At 40.0% G+C, this 24054-nt stretch overlaps 1 protein-coding gene across 2 annotated transcripts in view; it reads left to right on the top strand.

Annotated features, from left to right (window-relative positions):
• The window catches only part of WDR37 (WD repeat domain 37), a 93569-nt gene that overhangs the window by 22689 nt on the left and 46826 nt on the right, over positions 1–24054 (top strand). For both annotated transcript variants that reach the window (XM_006111891.5, XM_006111890.5), the window contains 7 exons: positions 1655–1751; positions 7237–7332; positions 7492–7556; positions 13880–14015; positions 16139–16210; positions 21420–21464; positions 23943–24019. In XM_006111891.5, the coding sequence (XP_006111953.1) occupies positions 1655–1751; positions 7237–7332; positions 7492–7556; positions 13880–14015; positions 16139–16210; positions 21420–21464; positions 23943–24019 (588 nt within the window). The remainder of the gene's footprint in view (positions 1–1654; positions 1752–7236; positions 7333–7491; positions 7557–13879; positions 14016–16138; positions 16211–21419; positions 21465–23942; positions 24020–24054) is intronic.

Genomic DNA, 24054 nt, shown 5'->3' with positions numbered 1-24054 from the left:
GTAGGTTTTAGTGCCACTCTCACTTGTAAGACTTCTGTTTATGGTGGAAGATGAGAGAACAATTTCCTATGATGGCTAACATGGGTAGATTTTTTTTTTTTTTTTTTTTTTTTTTGTGGAAAAAATTGGTAGTCCCCTTCCCTCCCTTGTAAATAGGGTTTGAATGAAGAGAGTTGAGACGGCATTAAGGTAGTGCCACAGAAGAATACAAAAGGGGAAGTGGAATAGGAGGTTTGAAAGAGTGAAGATGAGAGGAAGAGGAGGAAGCAATGAGCAGAGAGGTAGACGGGGAATAGTTGTGAAAAATCTTGAAACCAAGAATGAGGAAAATTTGATGTTGAAGCTGAAAGGAGGCTAGTTGAAGACTTCAGAGAGAATGATGTTAGCCATTAAATATTTTAATTATGGCATTTTTGAATAAACTTGAGCAGGACAAGAAGAGGTTGTCATAAGTTAGTGTAGGAAGCAATAATTTTAGCCATGGAGGTATGAATGATTTGAGATGTTGTCAGGAAATTACATGCACCTTGCTTACAGGTTGTAAGTATGGGACGAAGCATGAATCTATAAGTTGAAAACTTGGATAATTAGGAGTCTGGTGATAACGAAGGCTGTAGAAAGGAGATGAAATTGGAGTCTGATTTTCAGTTACATTATGTTTGGGCTGGTGCAGGAACATCAGATGCAATCTTCGCTATACTCCTGTCCCCTTTCTTTCAGTTCACCATGAGAGATAATATTGAACAGGGAAAAGAAACACCTTTCTCTTCTATTTAATTTCTAGCTTTCATAATACTGCATTATTTGGGGTGGTGTGGAAAGTAGAAATGTTGAAATATGATTATTTTTGTAAACATAAAATTTCTAACATTTTCAGCGGTTGCACATTTACACGCTTTTAAGGCAGCTTCCCACGAGCACCATTCCTGCCTGTGCTACCTCCTCCCCATGCTAATGCTTCTGTATTAAAGATATCAGCATGAGTGTGTGGGGTGCAAGTGGCTCCGTGGGAGCTGGTGTTCATGCCTTCCTTCCTCTCCCATGCTGCTACCTCAGTATCAGTGTGGAGGCAAACTTTCCTTTAGAATTTAAATTAAAAAATCATGCAGTCCTGGGGGTGCAAGTTGACAGCAGTTTGTGATTTCAAGAAATTTTGGAGTTTCAATCTTGATCACAAAGTGACTTTTCACTAAGTAAATTTATTTTTTACTTTTTTTGTTCACATCTGGTGACTTGCTCTGTTAAAAATGTAATAAAAAGTTTAAATCTGTGATGTAAGTTATTGAGCTTTAGAGGTATTAAATAGATTTCATTAAGCAATTAAATACCAGTTAAAAATCTCAGGACATCACAGTGAAGTACCATATTTTGTCTTACACTTCAGCATCAGACTAAGTGAAAATGTAGTCATGCTACAGTAAAAAAAATTAAATGTTAGACTTGATAATTCTTTTGCATTCCAAGCTTGCTGCTCTGTGAACAAACTAGGGTTTAGAAATTATTTTCTTTACAAAAATAAATGTATTTTCTCCTCAGCAGTCCAATTTCAATATTCTATCATAACTTCAGGATTTACAGAATTAACTGCTGATTACTTTTTTAAAAAGTAAACTTTAAAACTTGGTACCAGTGTTCACATTTTTCTCCCTTCTAGGATACTAAACTTCCTTCATCTGTTCGAAATACACTTTTGGAACTTTTTGGACAAATAGAGCGAGAGTTTGAGAACCTTTATATTGAAAATTTGGAATGTGAGTATGGTTTTTGTATAACTTGGGGAAAAATTATGTGGAATTAGATTATATGTAGGGTTTTTATTGTAAAATACTTTGTATGCTAGAAAGTTAGATACCCCTATTTAGTATGTTTCATTGTGAAGGTTTTATAAAGAGCTCCGAATGCTTTGGAAACATATGCCTAAATTGGAGTCTGCCCCTTCTCTGAAAAAGTGCTTTGGGATCTTTTCCACAGGGCTAGGACTAGTTTTGTGGCTTGTCCTGAAATGTAGAACTCTGGCACCAGGGTGCTCATTAGCCACCATATTGAAGAATGGTTTTGAATAAAAGGAAAGCTAGTGTCTCCTAGGGATGTAAAAATATATCTTATTGTCTCTATATAAAACCATGCTACACCCACATCTTGAATACTGTGTACAGATGTGGTCACCTCATCTCTATAAATATATATTAGCATTGAAAAAGGTTCAGAAAGGGGCAACAAAAATGATTAGGGCTTTTTGGAACAAGTCTCATATGAAGAGAGATTAAAAAGACTGGGAGGTTTCATCTTAGAAAAGAGGAAACTAAGGGGGAGATGATAGAGGTCTATAAAATATGACTAGTGTGGAAGATGTAAAAAAGGAAAAGTTACTTACTTGTTCCCATAACATAAGAACTAGGGATCACCAAATTAAATTAATAGGTAGCAGGCTTAAAATAAACAAAAGGAATTTTTTCTTCACATATCACACGGCCAGCCTGTGGAACTCCTTGCCAGAGGAGGTTGTCAAGTCCAGGAATTTAACAAGGTTGAAAAAAGAACTATAGAAATTCATGGAGGTTAGGTCCATCAATGGCTATTAGCCAGGATAGGTAGGAATGGTGTTCCTAGCATCTGTCAGAGACTGGTAATGGATGACAGGAGAGGGATCATGTGATGATTCCTTGTTCTGTTCACTCCCTCTGGGACATCTGACATTGGCTACTGTCGGCAGTCAGGATACTGGACTAGATGGATCTGTAGTCTGACCCAGTATGTCTGTTTTTATGTTCTAAGCGGACTGTGGAAACTGCCTACAGCAGCAAGAAGAGAGATACCACGATAAAGTTCTGGCATGGTCCTTGCAACCCATCTTCTGCCCCTGCAGAAGAAGTTTTACCAGAGTCACAGAGGGGGGCTTCCAATCATGTCACGGAACTGCAGATATGATCTTCATTGAATGGCAGCTGCAAGAAAAGTGGTCTGGAGCAAAACCGACCACTGACATGTTTTTTATTGATCTAACTAAAGCCTTTGACTCCGTGATTTGCTGTGTCCTTTGGGCTGTACTTTCAAAGGTTGGATGTCCTGATGAAATACATTAATGTCCTAAAGTTGTTTTGACAACATGAAAGTGACTGTTCTGAGCAGCACTGGCTCCCAGAGTGAATCTTTCAAAGTATAAACAGAAGACAAACAGCGCTATATCATTGCCCCAACTGTGTTGGCAGTCTTTATTGCTTTCATTTTTTGCCTAATTGCTGGGAAGCTCCTAGCTGGTGCTGAAATCATCTACAGAATAGAAAGATATTTAGGCTCAGCAGGCTGAAAGCTAAGAGTAAACTTCAGTATGCTGATGATCAGGGCTCGACAATTAATGCAATCTACTCGGCTGTGGTGAGTAGATTACAAGCCGGCACAGCCGCACAGCGCGGTCTGCACATGCACAGCTTGCTGAACTGCATGGCTGGCGAGTGGGGCTCGCCGCAGCTTAGCGAGCCCTGCTGATGACAATGCATTTTTTGCCTATTCTGAGAGATCTTCTTTTGAATGTTTTTGCTGATGCTTATGTATGTCTTGATCTCACCCTTAACATAAAGAAGAGCAAAGTGCTCCATCAGTCCTCTTCAGATGAGGTACTGTACTCATCTATTAAAGTCAACAGAGAGGCACTGGAGAATGTCGATCATTTTCTCTACCTTGTAAGGTTTCTTGCATCCAAGGCAGATATTGATGTTGGAATCCAACATTGTCTGATCTGTGCCAGTGCAGCCTTTGCTCATTTATAGCACAGGATTTTTGAAGATCATGACATTTGAACAGACACCAAACTTCTTGTCTATCAAGGTGTCATTCTCCTAACACTATTGTATGGGTCTGAAACCTGGACAACCTACAGACATCACTTGAAATTCCTTGAGAGGTATCACCAACACTGCCTCTGCAAGATTCTTTAAGATCAACTGGGAAGACAAGTGCACTAACGTTAGTCTTCTGGAAGAAGTAAAGACCACTAGTATTGAGGCAATGATCATCTGTCAGCAACTTCACTGGACTGGTCACATTGTTCGGATGCCAGACCATCGCCTCCTAGAACAGGTCTTGTTTTCTCAGCTGAAAGAAGGATACTGTAAGGTGGGAGAACAACGGAAGAGTTATAAGGAGATGCTAAAGGATATCTTATAGAAGTGCAACATTGACGTTGACATATGGGAAACATTCGCCAAGCATTTCTCAAAATGTAGACAAGTCCTATGCAATGGCTCTTTGCATTTTAAATTTGCCTGCTGATAAACTGAGGAGGAGAAGAGATGCAAGAGAGAGACTGCCTCCTAGTTGTGGTCATCACCCTCCTGCTGTACCCGGAAATATTTGTCCTCCTCGTAATCCTTGTGGTTCAAGGATCGGCCTTGTAAACCTTCAGGTAGCTGATAACTCCCATGTAAGATGATCATACTCAGCAATGAGCGATTGCCAATCATCGGTGGGGATATAAAGTCCTGGTTAATCAGTTAACCTGTTAAATGTTAGGTTGGCCTAACATTTAACCGGTTAACCATCTAAGTGGGATCCCAAGTGGACTGGAGTGGCTCCTGTCCCTAGCCCCATGCTGGGGCTGTTGTGCACTCTCCGCAGACAGGGGCTTCTGCAGAGAGAGTAGACGGGCTGCTGCAGGTGAGAGCAGACAGGGGCTGCTGCAGATCCACAGTGTTCACCCTGTGGGTCTGGAGCAGCCTCCTGCAGATGGGGAGCTGCTCCAGCCCCCACCTGCTTAGGGTGATGCTTACTGGTTAACCTTTCACATCTCTAGTAGACACCCATATCCTTCATCTGCAAGATTGAGAACCTTTAGAACCTTTTTAATTTGGAGTAACTGGTAGCAACAGTAGATGGCCATCCTCTATGGCTGTGTCTAAACTGCAGGGTTTTTTCGAAAAAAGTAGCCTTTTTTCGAAAAAACTTCACCTGCGTCTAGACTACAGCCACATTCTTTCGAAATTAAATAGAAAGAATGTGGCTTTTCTTTCGATGGCGGTAATCCTCATTTCATGAGGAATAACGCCTTTTTTCGAAAGTGTTCTTTCGAAAAAAGGCATTCTTGAATGCAAACAGGGCTTTTTTGAAACAGAGCATCCAGACTGCCTGGGTGCTCTTTCGAAAAAGCGGCTCACTTTTTCGAAAGAAGAGGCTTGCAGTCTAGATGTAGCCTATAAGAGGGCTGGGCAAAATCTGGCTCAGGGCCCAGACCCGGCCTGCCAAGCATTTTTTCTTCAGCCCACTCAGCTGATTAGGAGAGAGTGCATACTTCCTCCAACCTTTCTCCACTCTGTAACAGAGCTGCTCCCAGAAGTCTCCTGTTAGCTATGTAGAGTGGGGGAAGAAGGGCAGAATGGAGGAGAGAGTGGAGTGCTGAAATCGGGTGTGTTTCTGCACAGCAGGGATTCAGCAGGAGACATACAGCGGATTCAAGAGTGCACAGCAGGGCACGGGGAGGCAGAGTAGGACAGATTTCCCTTGAAGAACCAGTGCTTGGCTTCTCTCAGAAACTTACTCAACAGCAGCCAGCACACACAGTCTTTGTCACTGTCACACACACCTAGTCTGGCCACACTGTCCCATATACACTGCAGCATGCAGTCAGTCTGTGTCAGTTTCTCTTGCACAGTGTCTTTTACACTCACACTCTCTTTGTCTCTCTCTCTTTAGCTCCCAGCATCAATTTTACTGAAACAACAGGTCTGCTTTGTCCCCCTCTACATTCAAATCAACTATCTTCCTCTTTTATGCTGCTTGAGCCTAACAGAGTGATCATTGAGAGCACAGGGAGAGAGTGTCTCCAAACTCAGTTTAGGTGCCTCTACAGTTTAGGTGCTGCAGTTTAGGTACACAGACCACAGCAACCCAGAGCTATCGTTTCGTGGGAAGTCCTGTTCAGTTTTAGGCTGGAGACTATCCCATTGTAGATGGAATTTTCAAGGAATTGAGCGGCTCGTGTCAAGGTTTCTATTATGTGCAAACTCGCAGATTTTTTTTTTCAAATGCCTTTACTTTTGCCAGATGTTGATGAATTTACAGCGAACTGTACATCCCTGGCACAAAGGCCATGTTGTCAATAACCAGGGGGTTTAAGAGCTTGTGAGAGATTTTTCAGACTTGAACTTGGACAAAACATATTTTTCCCCTGACCTTGTTCTCTGAATTAACTGTACCATTTTAGCTGAAATTTTCTAATAAACTTTAGCCGTATGCCAACACCAGGCATGGAAAACTCCAGCCAAGCAGTTAAGTTTGGCAAAGTTATAAACAATTGAAAACAAGATCTTGGGTAATAAGTTAGTAGTGCTACTATCTCTGCTTATAAAAATTCGTATGGTACAAATGGTGAGTGTGGGTAGCATAGAGAAGAAATGGTAAAAATACATTGAGCAGTTTTGTATGTACATAGTCTCAGAGGTGGGGAACATAGTTTTTATACTCACGTGAAAAATACCTACTTTTGTATTGAGTAAATGTTTAGAAAATAGTTGCATGAAACATATTAGATCAATAGTACAAATACTGAATTTTTCATTTAAAAATAAGTTAATCTTAATTAAGATCCTTTTAGGAATAAAGTGAGTGTTCTTGTTTAACTTATTTAGCTTAATATGCTGTTGCCTTTTTGTATATTTTTGATTTTCAGCAATGCACTATCTTCAGATGACTAGCATATAGAAGGAAAACTGCTTCATAGTTAATAGTATCTAAAAATGACTTGCTAATTGTGGATGAAATAACTGATGAGGCCACACATTTCTGTTTGCTTCTGAATTTCCTTTTTTTCAGTGGGGTTATTTTGATGCATAGGTTGTATACATATTAGATATTATTCTTTTAATATTTAGTCTCATTTGCTAGTACACCGTAATCAGAAGTGATAAGGCTTATCTGGCACAATTTCCTTGGAATTTGGGTCAAACTTTATCTTGGGTTAAGAAGTTCATCATGAAACTTTGTATTTATTTGGTACATTCAGACTTCTTTTATAATGTTATAATAAACTACCCTTGTTACTCATAACATAAAACAGTGGGTCTTTGCCCATGAAAGCTTATCCTCCAACACTTCGGTTAGTCTATAATGTGCCACAGGACTCCTTGCCGCTTTTGCAGATTCAGACTAACACGGCTACCCCTCTGATACTTAAAACTTTAAGGAATTTTGTGATATTAATTGTGCTTTTAATTGCTTATTTATAATTTTTTTTGCTCTTGTTAGTACGTCGTGAAATTGATACACTCAATGAGCGCTTGGCAGTTGAAGGACAAACCATTGATGGAGCTGAACTGAGCAAAGGACAACTGAAAACAAAAGGTAAGATAAATATTAATCAATATTAGGTTTTCTATAGCTTGCTTTTCCTGCTTAGCTTAATAAAATGTACAATTTAATTAAAGGTAATGGATACCATTGTACAAATTAGTTAACAAACCTATTAGTCGAAATATTTTCCTTCAACTTTTGTCTCAACAGCCAGTCATAGTACCAGTCAGCTTTCACAGAAATTGAAGACCACTTACAAAGCATCTACTAGCAAGGTATGAGATGAACAAAACCTCTCCTTAACATTCATGTGCACTTATGAGACTAACATGTCTGTCTTAGTATTTTAATGTATTGTGTGTTAAATGGTATAGTTCCATTTCTAAAGAAAAACGCCTAATAAATAATTGTCTTGGATACAGCAATAATCCTTCACTTCAGAAATGCTATACTAAAATTCTGTAAGGTACGGATTTTAAGATGGCTAATAGAAATTGGAGTGTGGGGTGGAAGAGATTTTATGGTAGTATAAAGTACAAAAGAATTATTTGTGGTTTTTATGTTGAAATTTTAAGTTAATGTTTAAGTTTTGACAATGAGGACTTCTTTGGGAAAGACCTCTAAAACTGTCTTTAGAAAGCCTTGCAGGTGAATTGATTTTTACCTGCTTGGTTGTCTATGTAGTGGGGTTTTGAGCTTTGTCTTATTGTAGGGTGACTATTCTTGCTTTTCAGGTATATGATAATGGATAGGTTCTCAACCTCCCCATCATGCTCCTTGCCAGTTGGAAGATGTAGCACAAGAAGACGTGCCTATCTCTCTGAACAGTTTCCGTAATCTTCTCATTTATTTCCCCAGTTTGGCATGTCTCTCCATTTTTGGTCTTGTCAGACTTCAGTTTTTATCCACCTCTCCTTTCTCTCTCACACAAATAGGTGTCTATTCTACTCTATTTTGCTTGGTGTGAGGGTCATTCCTTGGTAGTTTTATCGGGAAAGGCAGGAGAAGAGTTTGCAATGAAAAATGATATCTGAATTTTCTGGTTAAATACATGAACTGTTCCGATGGTTAGCTGCATTATGAGATGCTGTGGGAGTCTACTGGCATTATAGGAGTTTTTACAGGAGCCATTTATTATTCTACTGGAAGTGTGGGTGCATGGACACAGTATGGTGAAGCAGACCAAAGTTATGTTCTTGTCTTCTCCCTTTTCCCCATGGTCTAGTCTCAGAAGCCTGCTAACAGATTGGGAAAACATTAGTAGTTAACATTTTGCATATAATGTTTCATAGTTAACATTTTGCATATAATCTGGATAAATAAAAAGGAAGGAGATGCATTGGGATGACTTTTGTAAATATGTATTTAATGTGTATCACGACTTTAGACAGAATTGATATACAGGGAAGCGAGATGATAAGAATGGGGAGGGTTTTATTATTTAGTCCAATGTAAAAAAAATATTCCTTTTCTTCCTGAAGACTTTTTAGTTCCTCTTGCTGCAAATCGGTTTGCATGTGATAAAATTATATCCCCTTTTTTGGTATTGCATGAGTAACAAATTCATTAATGAGCCTAGTTAAAATATGGGCAGCATAGGAATAGTTGTACAACTATTGTGAAGTCTCAGAATAGTACTTTTCATTTTTAATATGCAGATATTACTGTTTGAAAAGCAGGTGTTTGAATACTTCTCTTATCTTAATTGCTTGCATTGTAGCACTCAAATTCTTACCCAGGCAAAGCAGGTGGACCTCACAGTTTCCACATGGGAAGCTAGGAATTGTGGGGTGGAGACTCCTGGATGACTTCTTTGCTTCCCAGCATGCTAATATGCATGTACAGCTAAGTAGTGGTGAATGGAGGAAGATGCAGAGCCTTGTAACTTTTCCTGGGTATTCTGTCTAGCAGCTGTGCCATATCAGAAGACTTTACACTCTTCATTGTTACTCATTTACTGCTCTTGCTTGTGGATACGAAAGAAGAAGAAGAAGATTAAAAAGACTGCAGGGCCGGGAGCACTTTTTTCCATTGTGTTCTGCTGAGTTGAACCTCTACAGCTGGTGGGAGTGTGCTTACTTTGAACAGTTACTTTTCTGACTGGGAAGATAGTCTCTCTCTCTTTGGCTTCTATAAAACAAAGAAACTACAGTGTGCTTAGAGGCAGATATTCAGGAAACAGTCACAGAATAATTATAAAACTTCTCTTGCACTCAAATTCTGTAAGAAAAATCTTCCAAAGAGCTGTAGGATGACAAAGCATGGAACCTTAGTTTTTCACCTTGAGTGCCAGATGGCTGTATTGTGCTTGACTGATCAGGTTTTTTGTTCTTTCCGCTTAATGCTGTAGTGTAGTTAAATGCCATTTTGATATCCACCTTTTGAAAATCCCTTTTTTACTAGTCAGTGGTGTTTGAACAGCTTTTTTGCTTCCTCCGTGAAGTGTAGTTCATGAGGGTGGGAGGAGGAGTAAAATATTGCAGTAAATAAAGCTGTGGTTTTGAGGTGAGGAAAGTATCCAAGTAGAATACTAAAACTTGGAAAGGACCTTGAGAGTTCATCAAGTCCAGTCCCCTGCCCTTATGGCAGGACCAACCATCATCTAGATCAGAGTTTCCCCATTTTATTTGGCCACGGAACCCTTTTAAACTCGAAGGAATTTTGCGGCACCCCTCATAACAGTCTAATGTATGGAGCTGAAAAAGTAGACCACAGATAAGGAAGGATAATAATAAATAAATGCTAAACAAGGTCATGAGATCAACATTTAGTTTAATTGCATATTTAAAAACAAAAATCACAATGTTAATTATTATTATTATTTTAAGTCATGAAATGTTGTTGTAATGGAATTTTCTTGCGGAACCCTTATTGTCACTTTGTGGAACCCTGGGGTTCTGCAGAACACCATTGGGAAACACTGATCTAGATCATCCCTGATAGATGTCTATCTAACCTGCAAAGGACAACAATTAGATTTGTTATCTCTCCTTTAAAGATAATATTTGGTACAGAATTCTTACTTCTGAATTTTTGCTCCCTATTGTGACACAGTAAAAACTGCCCAGGTTTGGTTTAAAAAGATTTTTTTTATCATTAAGAAAGTAACAGTGGCTTGGTGTGAGTCAACCATCACTGGTGGCCACATGCCAATCGGAGGATAGTCATTTGCGGTGTTTGAACATTACAGTCCTTAATTGATGGTAGTGATGAGCTGGAAAGGCTCCTTTCAAAAAATTAAGGCAATCCACAAAAAACTCTTGTATAGAAAATATCGTGTTAAAATGGTAAACAGACATGGAATTCAAACATAAACACCATCTAAAACAAACCTATCAGAACTGTGGAAAGTGGGTCAGTGAATATTCCTGCCAGATGACTTTTTCAGAGAAGCAGAATTACAAGGTCAGTAACTAGCTCTTCCCTCTGGGCATCATGTTTTTACAGAATTCTTACTTTCAAAGAGGAAGTAACTTAAGGATGTTTCCAGCAGAAAAATGTAGCAATGCCTACTAAAAAAGATGTTAAAACTGAAGGCAAATGTCAGATGTTAAAAGTATGGTGTCTCTCTAAGTATATAGCCTGACAAGCCTATGTTGCTGAAGCTCTGTTCTAGAGAGACTTCAGTGACAAGTGAAAAGAAAATGTGTAGTAACTTACATCGACAGAATCTTTCCCCAAAACTGAAGATAAAACAACTTTGCTCAGGTTACTTTGTAATGGCATCTTCAGGGAGGGAGGGAGAGAGAGAGGAAAAGAATGAGAATATTGGAAATTTGATAAACAGTTGAGAGGTATGTTATAGGAATTTCACCGTGTAGTCATCTATATGATTAACTGATAAACCCTAGGCTTATCGGTTATTCTTGTCTACTGCATGCATTCCCCCCACTACCTCTGTATCAGAGGCAGCAATAGGAGGGAGTGGAGCCTGTGAGGAGCTGTCTTTAAGTAGGCTTCCCACGAGTGTCAGATCCGTGTGCTCCTTCTCCCTCTGATAGAGAGGCAGCAGTGTAGAGGGCAAGGGGGACAGGCTGGAGCTGCTATGCATGGAGAGTGGCTTTCAAGCCAGTCCACCGTATATGCCAACTCCATAGACTCACCTGCCCTCACCACTTGCTGCTTCCTACAGAGACGTGGGAGTGAGGAGCAGTCAGGAACACGTGCTGGGAGCTGGCTTATAAGCTGGTTCTGCCTGCCTCACCTACGCTCCTGCCTCTGTCAGAGTCAGCAATGTGGGGTGGGGACAGGAGGCGGACCTGAGCTCCCTGTGGACAGAGGCTGCTTCGCATCCTATGGAGCAGCCTCTGTTCATGGGGAGCTTGGAGAGAGCTTGGACAGGTAGCTGATCTGTGAGGAGAGCCAGTTTTTAAACTGGCTCCTCTCACGGACTGGCTCCGCCTGCCAACCTGCACTGCTGCCTCTGATAGGCAGCAGCGTGAAGTGGCAGGGAGTTCCCAGGGAGTGGGGTCAGGAGTGCACTGGCTGCCAGCTCCGCCTCCAGGGACTATCAAATAGTTGTGTAACTGCTAAAATTGCATGTTGTCACATGACTATTCAATTACCTAATAGCTAACATCCCTAGTATGTTAGTCCTATTTCTGTAACTTACTTCTACTATTCTGCTTTGCATACATGGCTCAGTTTTGTTCTAATGAGCATATTAAATCAGAAAGCTGCTTTTTAAGTTGTCTTGAAGGTTTTTTGATGAATTCTGCAGTATGGTTTAACTACTAATCTTTATCTTGTTTTTTGAGGATTTATGTGTTTCCTTTTAAATGCATCCTTAAGTGATTTGTTGCTTCTGTGGACTTCAGGCTGTTCTTTGTTCATTAACAATTTAATTTTGACTTTATAGAAGACTTTATCATTACATCATTAGAAGATTGACATGAAAACAAAATTGGAATATTTTCTTTCTCAGTATTCTTCCAGATTTTCTCTATTTTTATGACGTCTCTCTTTACTGGAAAAGCGACGAGGAGTCCTGTGGCACCTTATAGACTAACTGAAGTGTAGGAGCATAAGCTTTCGTGGGCAAAGACCCACTTCGTCAGATGCATGTCATCTGACGAAGTGGGTCTTTGCCCACGAAAGCTTATGCTCCTACACTTTAGTTAGTCTATAAGGTGCCACAGGACTCCTCGTCGCTTTTGCAGATTCAGACTAACACGGCTACCCCTCTGATACTTGTCTCTTTACTGGAACAATTTTAATTTTTTTTAATCACATGACAGTTCAGTGCCATGTCTCTTTCTTGCTCAGTCATCACAGATTAATGGGACTTCATTCTAAGTAATGTTTTTCCAGAGTAAAACTTTCTGATAGAGGAAATTGTAGCTGAAATGTAGAATTCATTATTTAAAATTCTCTTTACTTTTAAGTTAAGACATTTTAGGGTTTTAGTTAACTGGTGAGTGACTACATAACTTAAAATACTAGTTCATATTCTGCTAGGAATTTTGTCAGGATATATTTTTCACAGAATTTATATCTTAACTTTGATGTGTCCTCTTCCTTTTAATGTACTTGTTAAATGAGGCCCAAAGCATAGATGCATGAAGCTTGTCTTTATCCCCTTTCTGTGGGGGGATTTTCTGTTTGTACATGCTTAGTTTCAGCATGGATACTCTGGAAGTCTATCACGTTCCAGCAAGGCAAATTGTATTCTACTTTTGTTTGATCTGGAATTTATCCAGTTCACATAACCTAATATGAATGGGTCACCACTGTTGAGCATTTCTGCTCTATCATTTATTTTCCTGTAAGATGGGTATTCCCTCCCCCTCCCCCCGTTCTGTTATGTTCTGCTTTGTTGTTTTATTAATGCTTATCTAAATACTAATACTAACTTTGATTTAATAAAAAGTTCTTTATAACAACATTGAATCTAAGGGAATGTGACCAGTATATGGTTCAGATACAACTTCGTTAGCCTTTGAATTTTTGACACTTTTGTGACAGAATTCTTCATTATTGTGCAAATGAAACAGCCTTCATATGCTTCTTGGTTTATTCTTGTAAATAAGAAAATGCTATAAACTTAAAGTTAACTGAAATTTTGAAGAAAAATGCATTAACTTTTTTTTTATATATTTTAAGTACATTTTTGGTAGCTATACATATTGTATGGAAAACAAAATTTCCCAAACCTACATAACACAATATAGTTTACATCAGAGAGCAAAATACAAGCTCTTCTCAAACTGTCGGACCCCTAACGGTTTGTGGAAAGGTGAAGGAAAATTCTGATAACCAAGGATCTGCTACCAAACAGAATGGAAAGCATAGACAATGAAACAGAAGGGAAAGAATAGGCCAGTGCAAGCTTATGGTGTTGCATTATTCTGTCAAAGGACAAAATGTGTCCTTTTGTCTGGATAAGAATATCTAGAGCATATGCATCAGAAGATTGATTTTTCTGCACTTAAAGGTCAAGAAACTCTTGGTAAATAATGAACTGTAAGAAAAACAAGAACTTTTTTTAAAAATCAGCTATCTATGTTGTTAAAGGCTGGGCATAGTGCCTTTTTTGGGGTGAATTAACATTTATCTTCAGATTGATAGGAAAAATAAGTTGTTCTCTTTGCTATTATAGATTGTATCCAGTTTCAAAACTACAACATCAAGGGCAATTTGTCAGCTGGTGAAGGAGTATGTTGGCCACAGGGATGGTATTTGGGATGTCAGTGTCACGAAAACTCAGCCAGTGGTATTGGGGACGGCATCTGCTGGTAATTTTTTGTTTCAAGTATTTCTCATAATGTCTGTCTTAAATTCAGCAACTTTGGCCCCTAAATGGTATGATGAGATATAAAGCATAATTGAAAGCCTACTTGCATTCTATCTTTGAGAATGACTTCATGAGTCTTTTATGTTAGATCTCGATTTAATTGCATTTGTTTGGCTAGCTGTCCTTTTAGGTAGCTTATAAAGTTACGTTAATAATATAATTGTACAGGTTGCACCTCTAAAGTCCCGCACTTTATGGATGCAATAATCAGGTATCCCTTGCGAACTGCAGACAAAAGTAGAGGATCTGCCCTTTAACAGGAATCAACTCTTTGCAGCCAAAACTGAAGAAGTTCAAAGCCTACAACACTTTGAACGTTAGGTATGTACAGATGGCTCAATAAGAGGAGATACACTCTGTCCCAGAGATCAAGGAATATCTCTTATCAGCGATCATTTGATCATAGATCGAAACAGCGGCCTAACAGGACAAGAGCCCATCACATACAGTCATCCGCCCATTAGTGGGCGACACTGAAGTAACAATTTGAAGGCGACCTGAGCGACCTCCCTACAGAACCAGTGCACACCAGTGTTCCCTCTAAGATTTTTCCATCCGTGAGTGGAGTGAGTTTTGTCTTGTGCATGAATATTGAGGTCATGCGCACTTGTTTCGACGGGTGCCATTGTGGCACCCAAGTTATTCATTCTTTCTCTTACACTCACACTCACACACAAATGGAAGAAAGAATACTGGAACAAGGAATAGTTAACAAGGTGCATGGCTTTAAATGTTTATTTAATATGAAGTTAAATAACAAGAAAATGAATAGTGCAAAGTTTTCAATATTTTAGATTAGCCTTAAGGCTTCTCTAAATCTGCACTGTCCACAGTAGCATAGAAGTCATAGGAGGCCAAGAATAATCACACAGCAGCGCTGCTGTAGTTTTCCTTCAGAATACCCCTATTCCAGGAGCTTTAAGGGAGGGAGCACCACAGAGCCATTTCATTGGCTCTAAGCAAGATAGGGAGTCCCCTACCTACATTGGGAATAACCTATTATTCATTGTTTTATCTGTATTGTGAGGCTTCTAAGGAGACACAGCACTGTCAAATAATAAACAGTATTTGTAAGCGTTGTTGCAACTCTTAGCACGTATCTCCAGATCCTAGGTCACTTGGCAACCACCACTTTCGTGATATGCCTTGCCAGATTCCACACATGATGTTTACAGGCATGGTTGGCCTCAGTTTACATCCCCAGTTGGCACAGCCTCACCAAACAAGTTTCACCCCTGCCATTAGCGCTGACATCACTGCGATGGAGAAGAGGAAGTTACCTTGTGCACTAATGATGGTTCTTCAAGATGCGTGTCCCTGTGGGTCTCTACTACCCTCCCTTCCTCCTCTCTAGTTTGGAGTCCATTAAAGGATTTCCAGTAGAAAATGAAGAGAGGGGAACTATGTCACACATGCAGCTAACAGATGAAAATAGTGTGAGACAATGACTGCTCATGTGTGATGTGGAAAGACACTGCTAGGCTAAAAATCTCCAATGGCCAGCATGAGATCGCACCAACACCTGAGTGGAGCACCCACAGAAATCCACATCTAGAAGAACCATCATTGCTTTCAAGGTATACTGACAACTTTTTTGAGAAGCCTTCTTGAGTGAATGAAGCAACTCTCTTGTGGGTTCAGCTTTAAGTTGATGTGGTGTTCTTTTGTCAGCACTTAAGGTGTGAAGTGTTTTTAATGCCATAAAATCATCCTAAAACTGATGGCTACGTAGTTTCATTCATCTTTTACTAAGAAACAGAAAATACATTCTAGAAGTAAAACTTGTCTTCCAAAACTTCTCAAACTAAATTTATTTAAAGTAGCAGCTTCCTGCTACATTTTATAATTGATAATAACCATTGTTTTTCAAGTTGCAGTGCATGGAAACTTTGAAAATACAATGTACTTCTCCTTTAAATAACTTAGTTGAAACTGTTTCCATTTGTCGTGCTAGGAATCTTGCTTTACACCGAGAGGCACCAATCTGCTTATATAATAGTTAAAATATAAAAATGTTGCGTATACCTGAATTGTTTACAAATATTTCTGCTTTAACCTTTGTAGACCATACTGCCTTGCTGTGGAGTATAGAAACAGGCAAGAGCCTTGTCAAATATGTAGGGCATGTTGGATCAGGTAAGAGTATAAAAAGATGCTTGGATTGGGGGGGGGGGTGTATACATATATCAATCTTTCTAAATATAAATCAATCAATAATTGCTTCCTTTATAAAAGTTCCCCAACTCTATTGGTAGACTCCATTGTGAAGCTATTCTAATCTTTGTCATTCAAAGATGTTTTTTGAGTGCTCCTCTTTAAAATTAACCTATAAGACATTTCTATCACTGTTGAGCATAAAACAGATTATACAGATAAGAACCTTTAAAAATACCTTTGAGATTGCCAAATTTAAGAAGCCAAAGGTAGAATATGCTAGAATCATGATGGCCTGTGCAAACTTAATTTGGCAACCTGATACATAGGAATTATGATAAGCATTTAATTAGATAATCACATGTAGATTTTTCCACTGGACCCTTCTGCCTTAAGTGTGTATGGTTTATAATGCTCACTTCAGTATATTTTTTTCTTATTGTTCAGTGTGTCCTCATGCTTCACCTTACATCATGGAATTCAAATTCTGCTTTGAAAACAGAATTACTAATTTATTCATGGGCTAATATGAATGTCGCACAAGCATAAATTTATTTTTACAATCCTGTGTTGATAAGGAGATCTACATTTTACAGAACCCACAGAAAATAGTGTACATCAGGGCTACTCAAGACAGGGCTTCTCAATACATTTGTTTGCAGCCCAGTTTGGGCAGTGGATCTCAAAGTGCGGAATCCGCGGCAGGAGCTCACCCTCCCTTCTTCATGCAGAGGGGAGCCCGCGCTGCTTCTGAAGCCTGGCAGTTGGCCACAGCCGGGAGGCTGCAAAAGCAGCTCTGACGGGCAGGTGGGGAGGTGAAGCAAACTCACCTCCTCCTTGTGGAGGAGCTGCCACCTGGGGTAAGAGCAGTGCTCTTTGGGTTGGTCCTGCGGGGCAGGCAGCAGGTTGGGATGAGCGGGGCTTGGCATGGCTGGGCAGGCTGTACTGGTGTGAGCGGCAGGCGCTCCCTCACTTCCCTGGCAGCAGGTTGAGCTGTGCGGCCCACAGCAGTGAGAGGAGGCAGCGCTGGGACTGAAGACTCTGAACATGAAGGAGGAAGATGGGGATTCGGGGCCCTTCAGGGCTTTGCACTAAAGTTCCCTTTAAGCTGTGTGGTCTCAGCTGTACATAGTTCCCTGAGCTGCCAGAGGGATCAGCTGATGGGCAGGGACTGGCCTCTGTAAACAACAGCTAAATGCTGCCTGCCTCATAGAAGAGTATCAGCAGGTAAGCAGGGAATGAGTGGCTGGGAGAAGGGAGTAAGGGAGTAATTAATTGGCTTGGGGAAAGTCCCATCTGTGGAGGAGAGAGAGGCAGAGACCCAGCAGTCTGTCTCTTTAATCCTCCTGGGCTGGGCATGGGGAGGTAAAGGGGCTGACTGCATGGAGTAGGTGTGGGAGTAATTAAGTGCTGGCATCTGTTATGAGGTGGAGTCGGGGTAGTTTGTTTGGGGTGTCTGACTCACTGAGGCCTCTGTTAGACTGGTTTGGAGGAGTGGAGGGAAGCTTGGTGTGTGTGTGTTTGTGCTAAGAGGATATTTGCATGATTACATTTCAAACAAACTTAAACAACAAATAGTCTGGTAGCACTTTAAAGACTAACAAAACATGTAGATGGTATCATGTCTTTAAAGTGCTACCAGACTATTTGTTGTTTTTAAGTTTATCCTGTACAGACTAACTGGGCTACCCCTCTGAAGATTTCAAACAAAGTTTGCAGATAGGTGTTAAAAGAATCTTTTCTTTCTTATCTTAAGCCACTAACAGTTTCAGAGGGGTAGCTGTGTCTGCAGCTGAAAAGAACAGTGAATAGTACTAAGGTAGTGCAGGACTTATTTGCAAGCTCTTTGAAACATGCAAAAGTTTACAAACCCTGAAGCAATGTGTTAATTTGTTCTGGGGCCCCAATTTCCTCCTGTGGAAGAAGGCTACTTCCTTACCTTTGTACAGCACCTCTGTAGTCAGTAAGGGTACCTCACAGACACTAGTAACAGGTGTCTTGTTTTAATATATTTTATTGCACACGTATGGGTTGCTTAAAATATATGTATATATTGTGTGTGTTTTGTTTGTATTGGTGGTGTATATTGACACACTACCTCAATATTGGTGGTGCACATAAGAAAATTTAACCCACCCAAAAGAAAATTCATCCTGCCCAAGGATAGAAAATGTTAGAGGGAACACTGCTTTGCACCCATGGGAAGTATGGGGGGAGGACCTGAACGATGGTTCAGCCCCGAGGGCACCGTGGACTGGACCCCGTGGTACCCCATCCCCTGCAGGGCTGGACACCCTGGGGTCACCTACCTGCCCACCCCCGCCTTGCCACACCCAGCCTCCCTGCCCTCTGCACCTCCATTTCCCTGAGCCACCCTGCACTACCTTGACCCCAGCCCTGTCCCCAGGGGCACCCTGTCCACCATCTCCCTGAACCCCCTCAGCCACTCTGCCCCCCCAGCTTTAGTCCCAGGCACTTCTTTCCCTGATCTCCCTGTCTGTGGCCAGACACGCTGACACCTCTGCTCCTGCACCCTCCTTCCTTGCCACACACCCTACCCACAGCCTGCTCTTGCACCCTCCCCTGCTCTTACACCCTCCCCCAAGGCCAGACACCTATCTGCTCTTGCATCCATGGTTGATCCTAGCACCCTTGCTCCTGCTCACTCCCCCTGACCAGACGCCCTACTCCCAGCCTGCTTCTGTCCCTTATCTCCTGCCCAGACTTTACACCCTCATCTCCTTCTGCATCCCACCTACCTCCCAGATCCTGTACCCCATCCCTATTCCAACCACTGGCAGCCCTGTTCTGCACACTGGACCCCTCATTTTTGTCCCCACCCCAGAGATTAAGGGGGTCCATAAAAATCCCTAACTCCAGAACCCCAGAAAAGTATATATGGCCTATGGGAAGCCCTGAACCTCAGTCCTCCCTGTTCCTTCTCTTTCTCTCGCTCCATGGGGAACACCGGAGGAGTGAGGTGTCTCAGTTGGGGGCCACATCATTGAGGGATGTTTTTTTTTGAAGGAGTTCTTTTGCTTCTGACTTATGTGGTCCCCAACTGATTTTTCTGTAGGTTAGTGGCCCCTGACACAAAAAAGCATCTCCATACCTTCCATACATAAACAATAATTGAAATCTTTTGTGTTGGACATAAATTAATATTTTATTTTATTTAAAATGAAGTTTGATAAACTAACATGAGAGAATTAAAATGCTTAATCTGTTTAATAATTTAAATTAAACCATTCTCCCTATCTGCAGCACTAGCAAAATGTGTGAGTATAATTATGTAATTAACAGTGAGTTTCCATTAGCAACTGGTGGTCTGCGGAAAGGTTTATATTGAGCCATGGAGCAAAAAGTTTGAGAATCACTGGGTTTGGGTTTACACGGGGCTCAACGCGTAGCCTGCGAGTGGATCCTTTGAACATGGCCTCCACTGGGGAACATGCTCATAACAGCAAAGCGTCTCCTAGGTGGGGTTGAGCATTGAAAGATGCAAGCAGACGGTCTGGCTGTAACAGATGGATACATGGTGTCGGCGTTTCTAGTTGCCAGGGAGGAGGTGCTGGGAGTGCCAGGGCATTATGGGCAGTGCTAGCTGCTTAGCCTAGTGGGCAGAGGCTGAGTAGTGTTGACTGGCTCACACTGGCCATGTTTGGGTCCAGTGCTGTGGCCAGGCAGCCCTGCCTCTATACCACAGGGAGCGATGGACTTCCACTTGGGGACATCAGCCCTGCTGGGAATCCAGGATGGGGCCTCTCATGTCTGGCCTGACTCGCCCAGCTCCCTGCCCACTGCAGGTTGGAGCACTCTGGCTTGGAAATGTTTTTTCCTGAGTAAAATCACTCCAAAAATGCACAACCTGAAGCTTCTAGCTAAACACCAAAAACATTGGTATACAATTTTCTTTTAGTAAGAAGCATTAATAATGGAGATTGCCTATCTCCTAGAACTGGAAGGGACCTTGAAAGGTCATTAAGTCCAGTCCCCTGCCTTCACAGCAGGACCAAGTACCATCCCTGACAAATTTTAGCCCCAAATGGCCTCTGCAAGGATTGAACTCACAACCCTGGGTTTAGCAGGCCAATGCTCAAACCACTGAGCTATCTCTCCCCCTGCCATTGATTAATTTTACTATTGATTAAAAATGGTACAAATAGGAAACGCGTTTTGGATAAACACATGATGATATGTGTTTTAGTAGTTAAATTTAGTAGTTTTTGTAATTTTAATAGTTAAGTTCCTGGACTGTTGTGAAGCCAAAACAATGAAGTAGGCAATATAACAGTCTTCAGTTGATATACGTTTTTGTAGTTAAATTTCTGGACACTCATTGCTCATTAAAAGCGCTGTTATATGGGTGGAAATTGGGTAAATATTACATTTTATTAATATCAGCAGAACTGACTTAAATGGGGCCTGTGGTTCTGTAGTCTTTCCTTAATCGTATTCATGCCTGTAATTGTGAAGCTATTTGCATATATTTGCATTTATATTTGCATGTATATGCAACCATACTTAAGTTGCGGCCCTTGGCATGTACTGTGAGAATCATTCTGGCCCTCGGGGCTTCCAAAGTTGAGTAGCCCTGGTGTACTCTACCATACAATGCTGATTGATTACCAAAACAGGTCTGTTCTGTGCACTGAATGAAACAGAGATCATATGGGAAAATAGTAGGGCGTGATTATGTAAAGATTATCATATTGCATATGCACAAAGTAGCCAAATTAAAGTTGCATAGGTGAATTTTCACAGGAATAGTAAATAGCATATTCTTGGTACAACAGTAACCTCCTTTTAAAACTGCAAGTCTTTGCTCCAAAGCAGAGGGTGCTAGCATTTCTTAAAGACAGTTGCCAGAATTTTTTACCATGGACAAAATAGCTTTTTTCCCTAGTATTGTTCTTGGAAATAGCAAATTTATTTTGGCTGAAATTATCTAATAATATTCACTTGGATACAATTTGTTACCGTGTTAAAAAAAACTTGTACTTTGGTTTGTCATGTTTTTGACAAATCCATGTTGACTCTTACTTATCACCTTATCATATCACAAGCCCTCAGGATAAAATTTGACACTTCACTACTTTACAGAGGGTTTTACAGTTTAAGATGGCTTTTTTTCTAAAAAAGATTTTTTTTGTTGTAAGTTTGGCCTAAAAATTGGTTTTGTTTTATGCAGTAAATTCTATAAAGTTCCATCCAACGGAGCAAGTAGCTCTTACAGGTATGTAGAATTTTTGTTTCATGCATTATTTGTTCTGATCATAAACTAAAAACAAACCATTCTTTTACTGTAATACCATGTGTTAGCCCTTGCTGAGTAGCCGATATTATCATCACCTTTCCCTTTCTAATTCCCTACTGTTTGTTAATTTTTGGTGCAGGGATCATATTTTTTTGTGATTTGGGAAATATCTAGCAGTTCTTTGGGTGTAGATGGGAATAATAAATATCACATTACCGTTTTACATTTTTATTTTCTATTCTAATTTACTTCAAATAAAGAAAACTGTAATGGCACTTTTTAAAATTAATGAGGAACTATAGACTTCAAAGGACACTAACAGAATAATAGTGTGTCTATAGTGGCTGATGTACCTCATGATCATGAAAACTTTTTCATGGGCCATAATCATTAGTACAGCTTTGTGTTCAAATCCCTAAGATGTGGTGAATGTTCCACAATAAGGTACTAGCTTTAGGTTTCAGGAGACTGAGATTCGTGCCTGATTTGCTTTGCTGCCTGTGTGACCTTGGGCAACTTACTTAGTTTGTCTTAGTTATTTTGACTCTGTGCCTCACTTCCCCATATGTAATTAGACATAATTGAGGTACTTAGGAAAAACATGTAAAAGATTGAGAAGTATGCAAATACTGGGGTTATGGGGACCATGTACATATCTAGGAGTGAATATTTCTTCCCAGGCACTCTGTGGCACTTTTTTCTGTCATTTATAGTTGAATTTCTTCAAGCTTACAGTTACATAATATGTAGTGCCCTACCAAATTGATGGTCCATATTGATTCATGTCATGGGCTCAGAGTTTTACAAATCTTAAATTTCATAATTTCAAATACTTAAATCTGAAATTTCAGTGTTGTAATTGTAGCATTCCTAACCTAAAGGCAGGTTATGTGCATGTGAAGGGGATTTGCTAGGTTATTGTTTTGGCGGGATGAGACACGTTGCTACATACTAGTTTTGTGCTGTTGGTGGCAGTGCTGCCTTCAGAGTTGGGCACCTGGGCAGCAACCAGTTTTCCAGCTACTAAACTTTGAAGGCAGAGCAGAATTAAGCGTGGAAAGGCCATAATCCCCATACAATAAACTTATAAACCTCCTGTAACATTCTTTTGGGGTCAGACCCCCAACTTTCAGAAATACTAGTCTCCCATGAAATCTGCATAGTATAAGGTAAAAGGACACACAAGACTAGATTTCATGAAAGAGAGTTCGCCGTCTGTGAAGTGTGGGTTTTTTTCATGGTCATGAATTTGGCATAGGTTTAGTAACATCAATAAGATTGAAGTACTGTACCAGTTATAAACCTCATTTTCCCTTTTCCAAAAGCCTAAGCTGAGTTTCTTCTATTTAATTTGAAATTGTTGAAACAAGGTGCTTTTGAGATACAGGATGCAGAAAAATAGAAAAGCTCTTAGCCTCTATTTCCACACTATCCTCTATGGTAAAGCAAATTTATAATTAAAAAAACAAACCCCAGAATGTTGAAAGTAGGAAATTATCAGTTATAATGCCAATGTTGATTGTACCCTGGTTTACAACAGTCCTCCTCCATCTAGCATTTCACTGTATGGCCAAAGGAGAAAATACTCTGCTTCTAGATCTACCAGATCCAACCAGATGTGCTGGAGATCCTACTAAGAGCCTCGAGTCATCTCACTTCATATTATCTGAGAGGGGTAGTACCAGGGAACATCCTGTACGCTTTTTTTTTAATTACATAGATGGACTGCAGATCCCACAGTATCCTGTTCGCCTTCGCCTAAACTTGAAATATTTATGGATTATACCTTGTATAGGCCATATGTGTATGAAAGCTATCCTTATGCAAAGAGTGGCTATTGTTTCTAATTGACATATGCTATAGACATTTAGGCTTCCTTTATGTAGCAAAAAGGAGGTCCATAGCTTTACAAAATTTGATTCCACATTAAGTTAGAAACATATTTGTTCACATTTGTTGGTTTGGATTCTCCTTATAGTTAAACTTCATTTTTTTTTTAATCTGATGCTAAAAACCTTGATTGATCCAAGAATGACAGTGGGAAAGAAGATGGGAAGGAAATTCTTTTTTATTTCCTAAAACATTGAGGACGCAACATGAATTGTTTTACTAATATAAAATCCATTTTCAAATTTGCTAATTACATACTAGTGATATGGAACTGATGACCAATAATAGAATATTCAAGTATATACTGTTTTCAACAGTTTTCCCTAAAAGAAAGTGAATGTTTTCATTTTAGGAGTAAGTCAGTTGGATGACTTCTCCTGTTTTGTTTAATTAATTATTATGTTCTCAGCCAACTGTCAAGTGAGAAAAACTGCTATTTATGTTGAATCTTACCAAAATTTGCTAGGAAAAAAAAAAGTATTTATGTAGCATAGCCAAAATGTGAAAAGAAAATCTTTTCTGTATTGTGTTTATGGAAATATACTTATCCAGTTTATTTCTGTGCAGCATCTGGAGACCAGACGGCTCACATTTGGAGATATATGGTACAGTTGCCCATGCCTCAGCCAACAACAGACTGCAATGTAAGCAATAAACTTATACAGACCAAAAATTGATC

This window comes from Pelodiscus sinensis, chromosome 2 (genome assembly GCF_052426305.1).
Source record: "Pelodiscus sinensis isolate ZL-2025 chromosome 2, ASM5242630v1, whole genome shotgun sequence".
NCBI classification, from domain to species: Eukaryota; Metazoa; Chordata; order Testudines; family Trionychidae; genus Pelodiscus; species Pelodiscus sinensis.
This window is presented reverse-complemented; position numbering and strand designations above follow the sequence as displayed.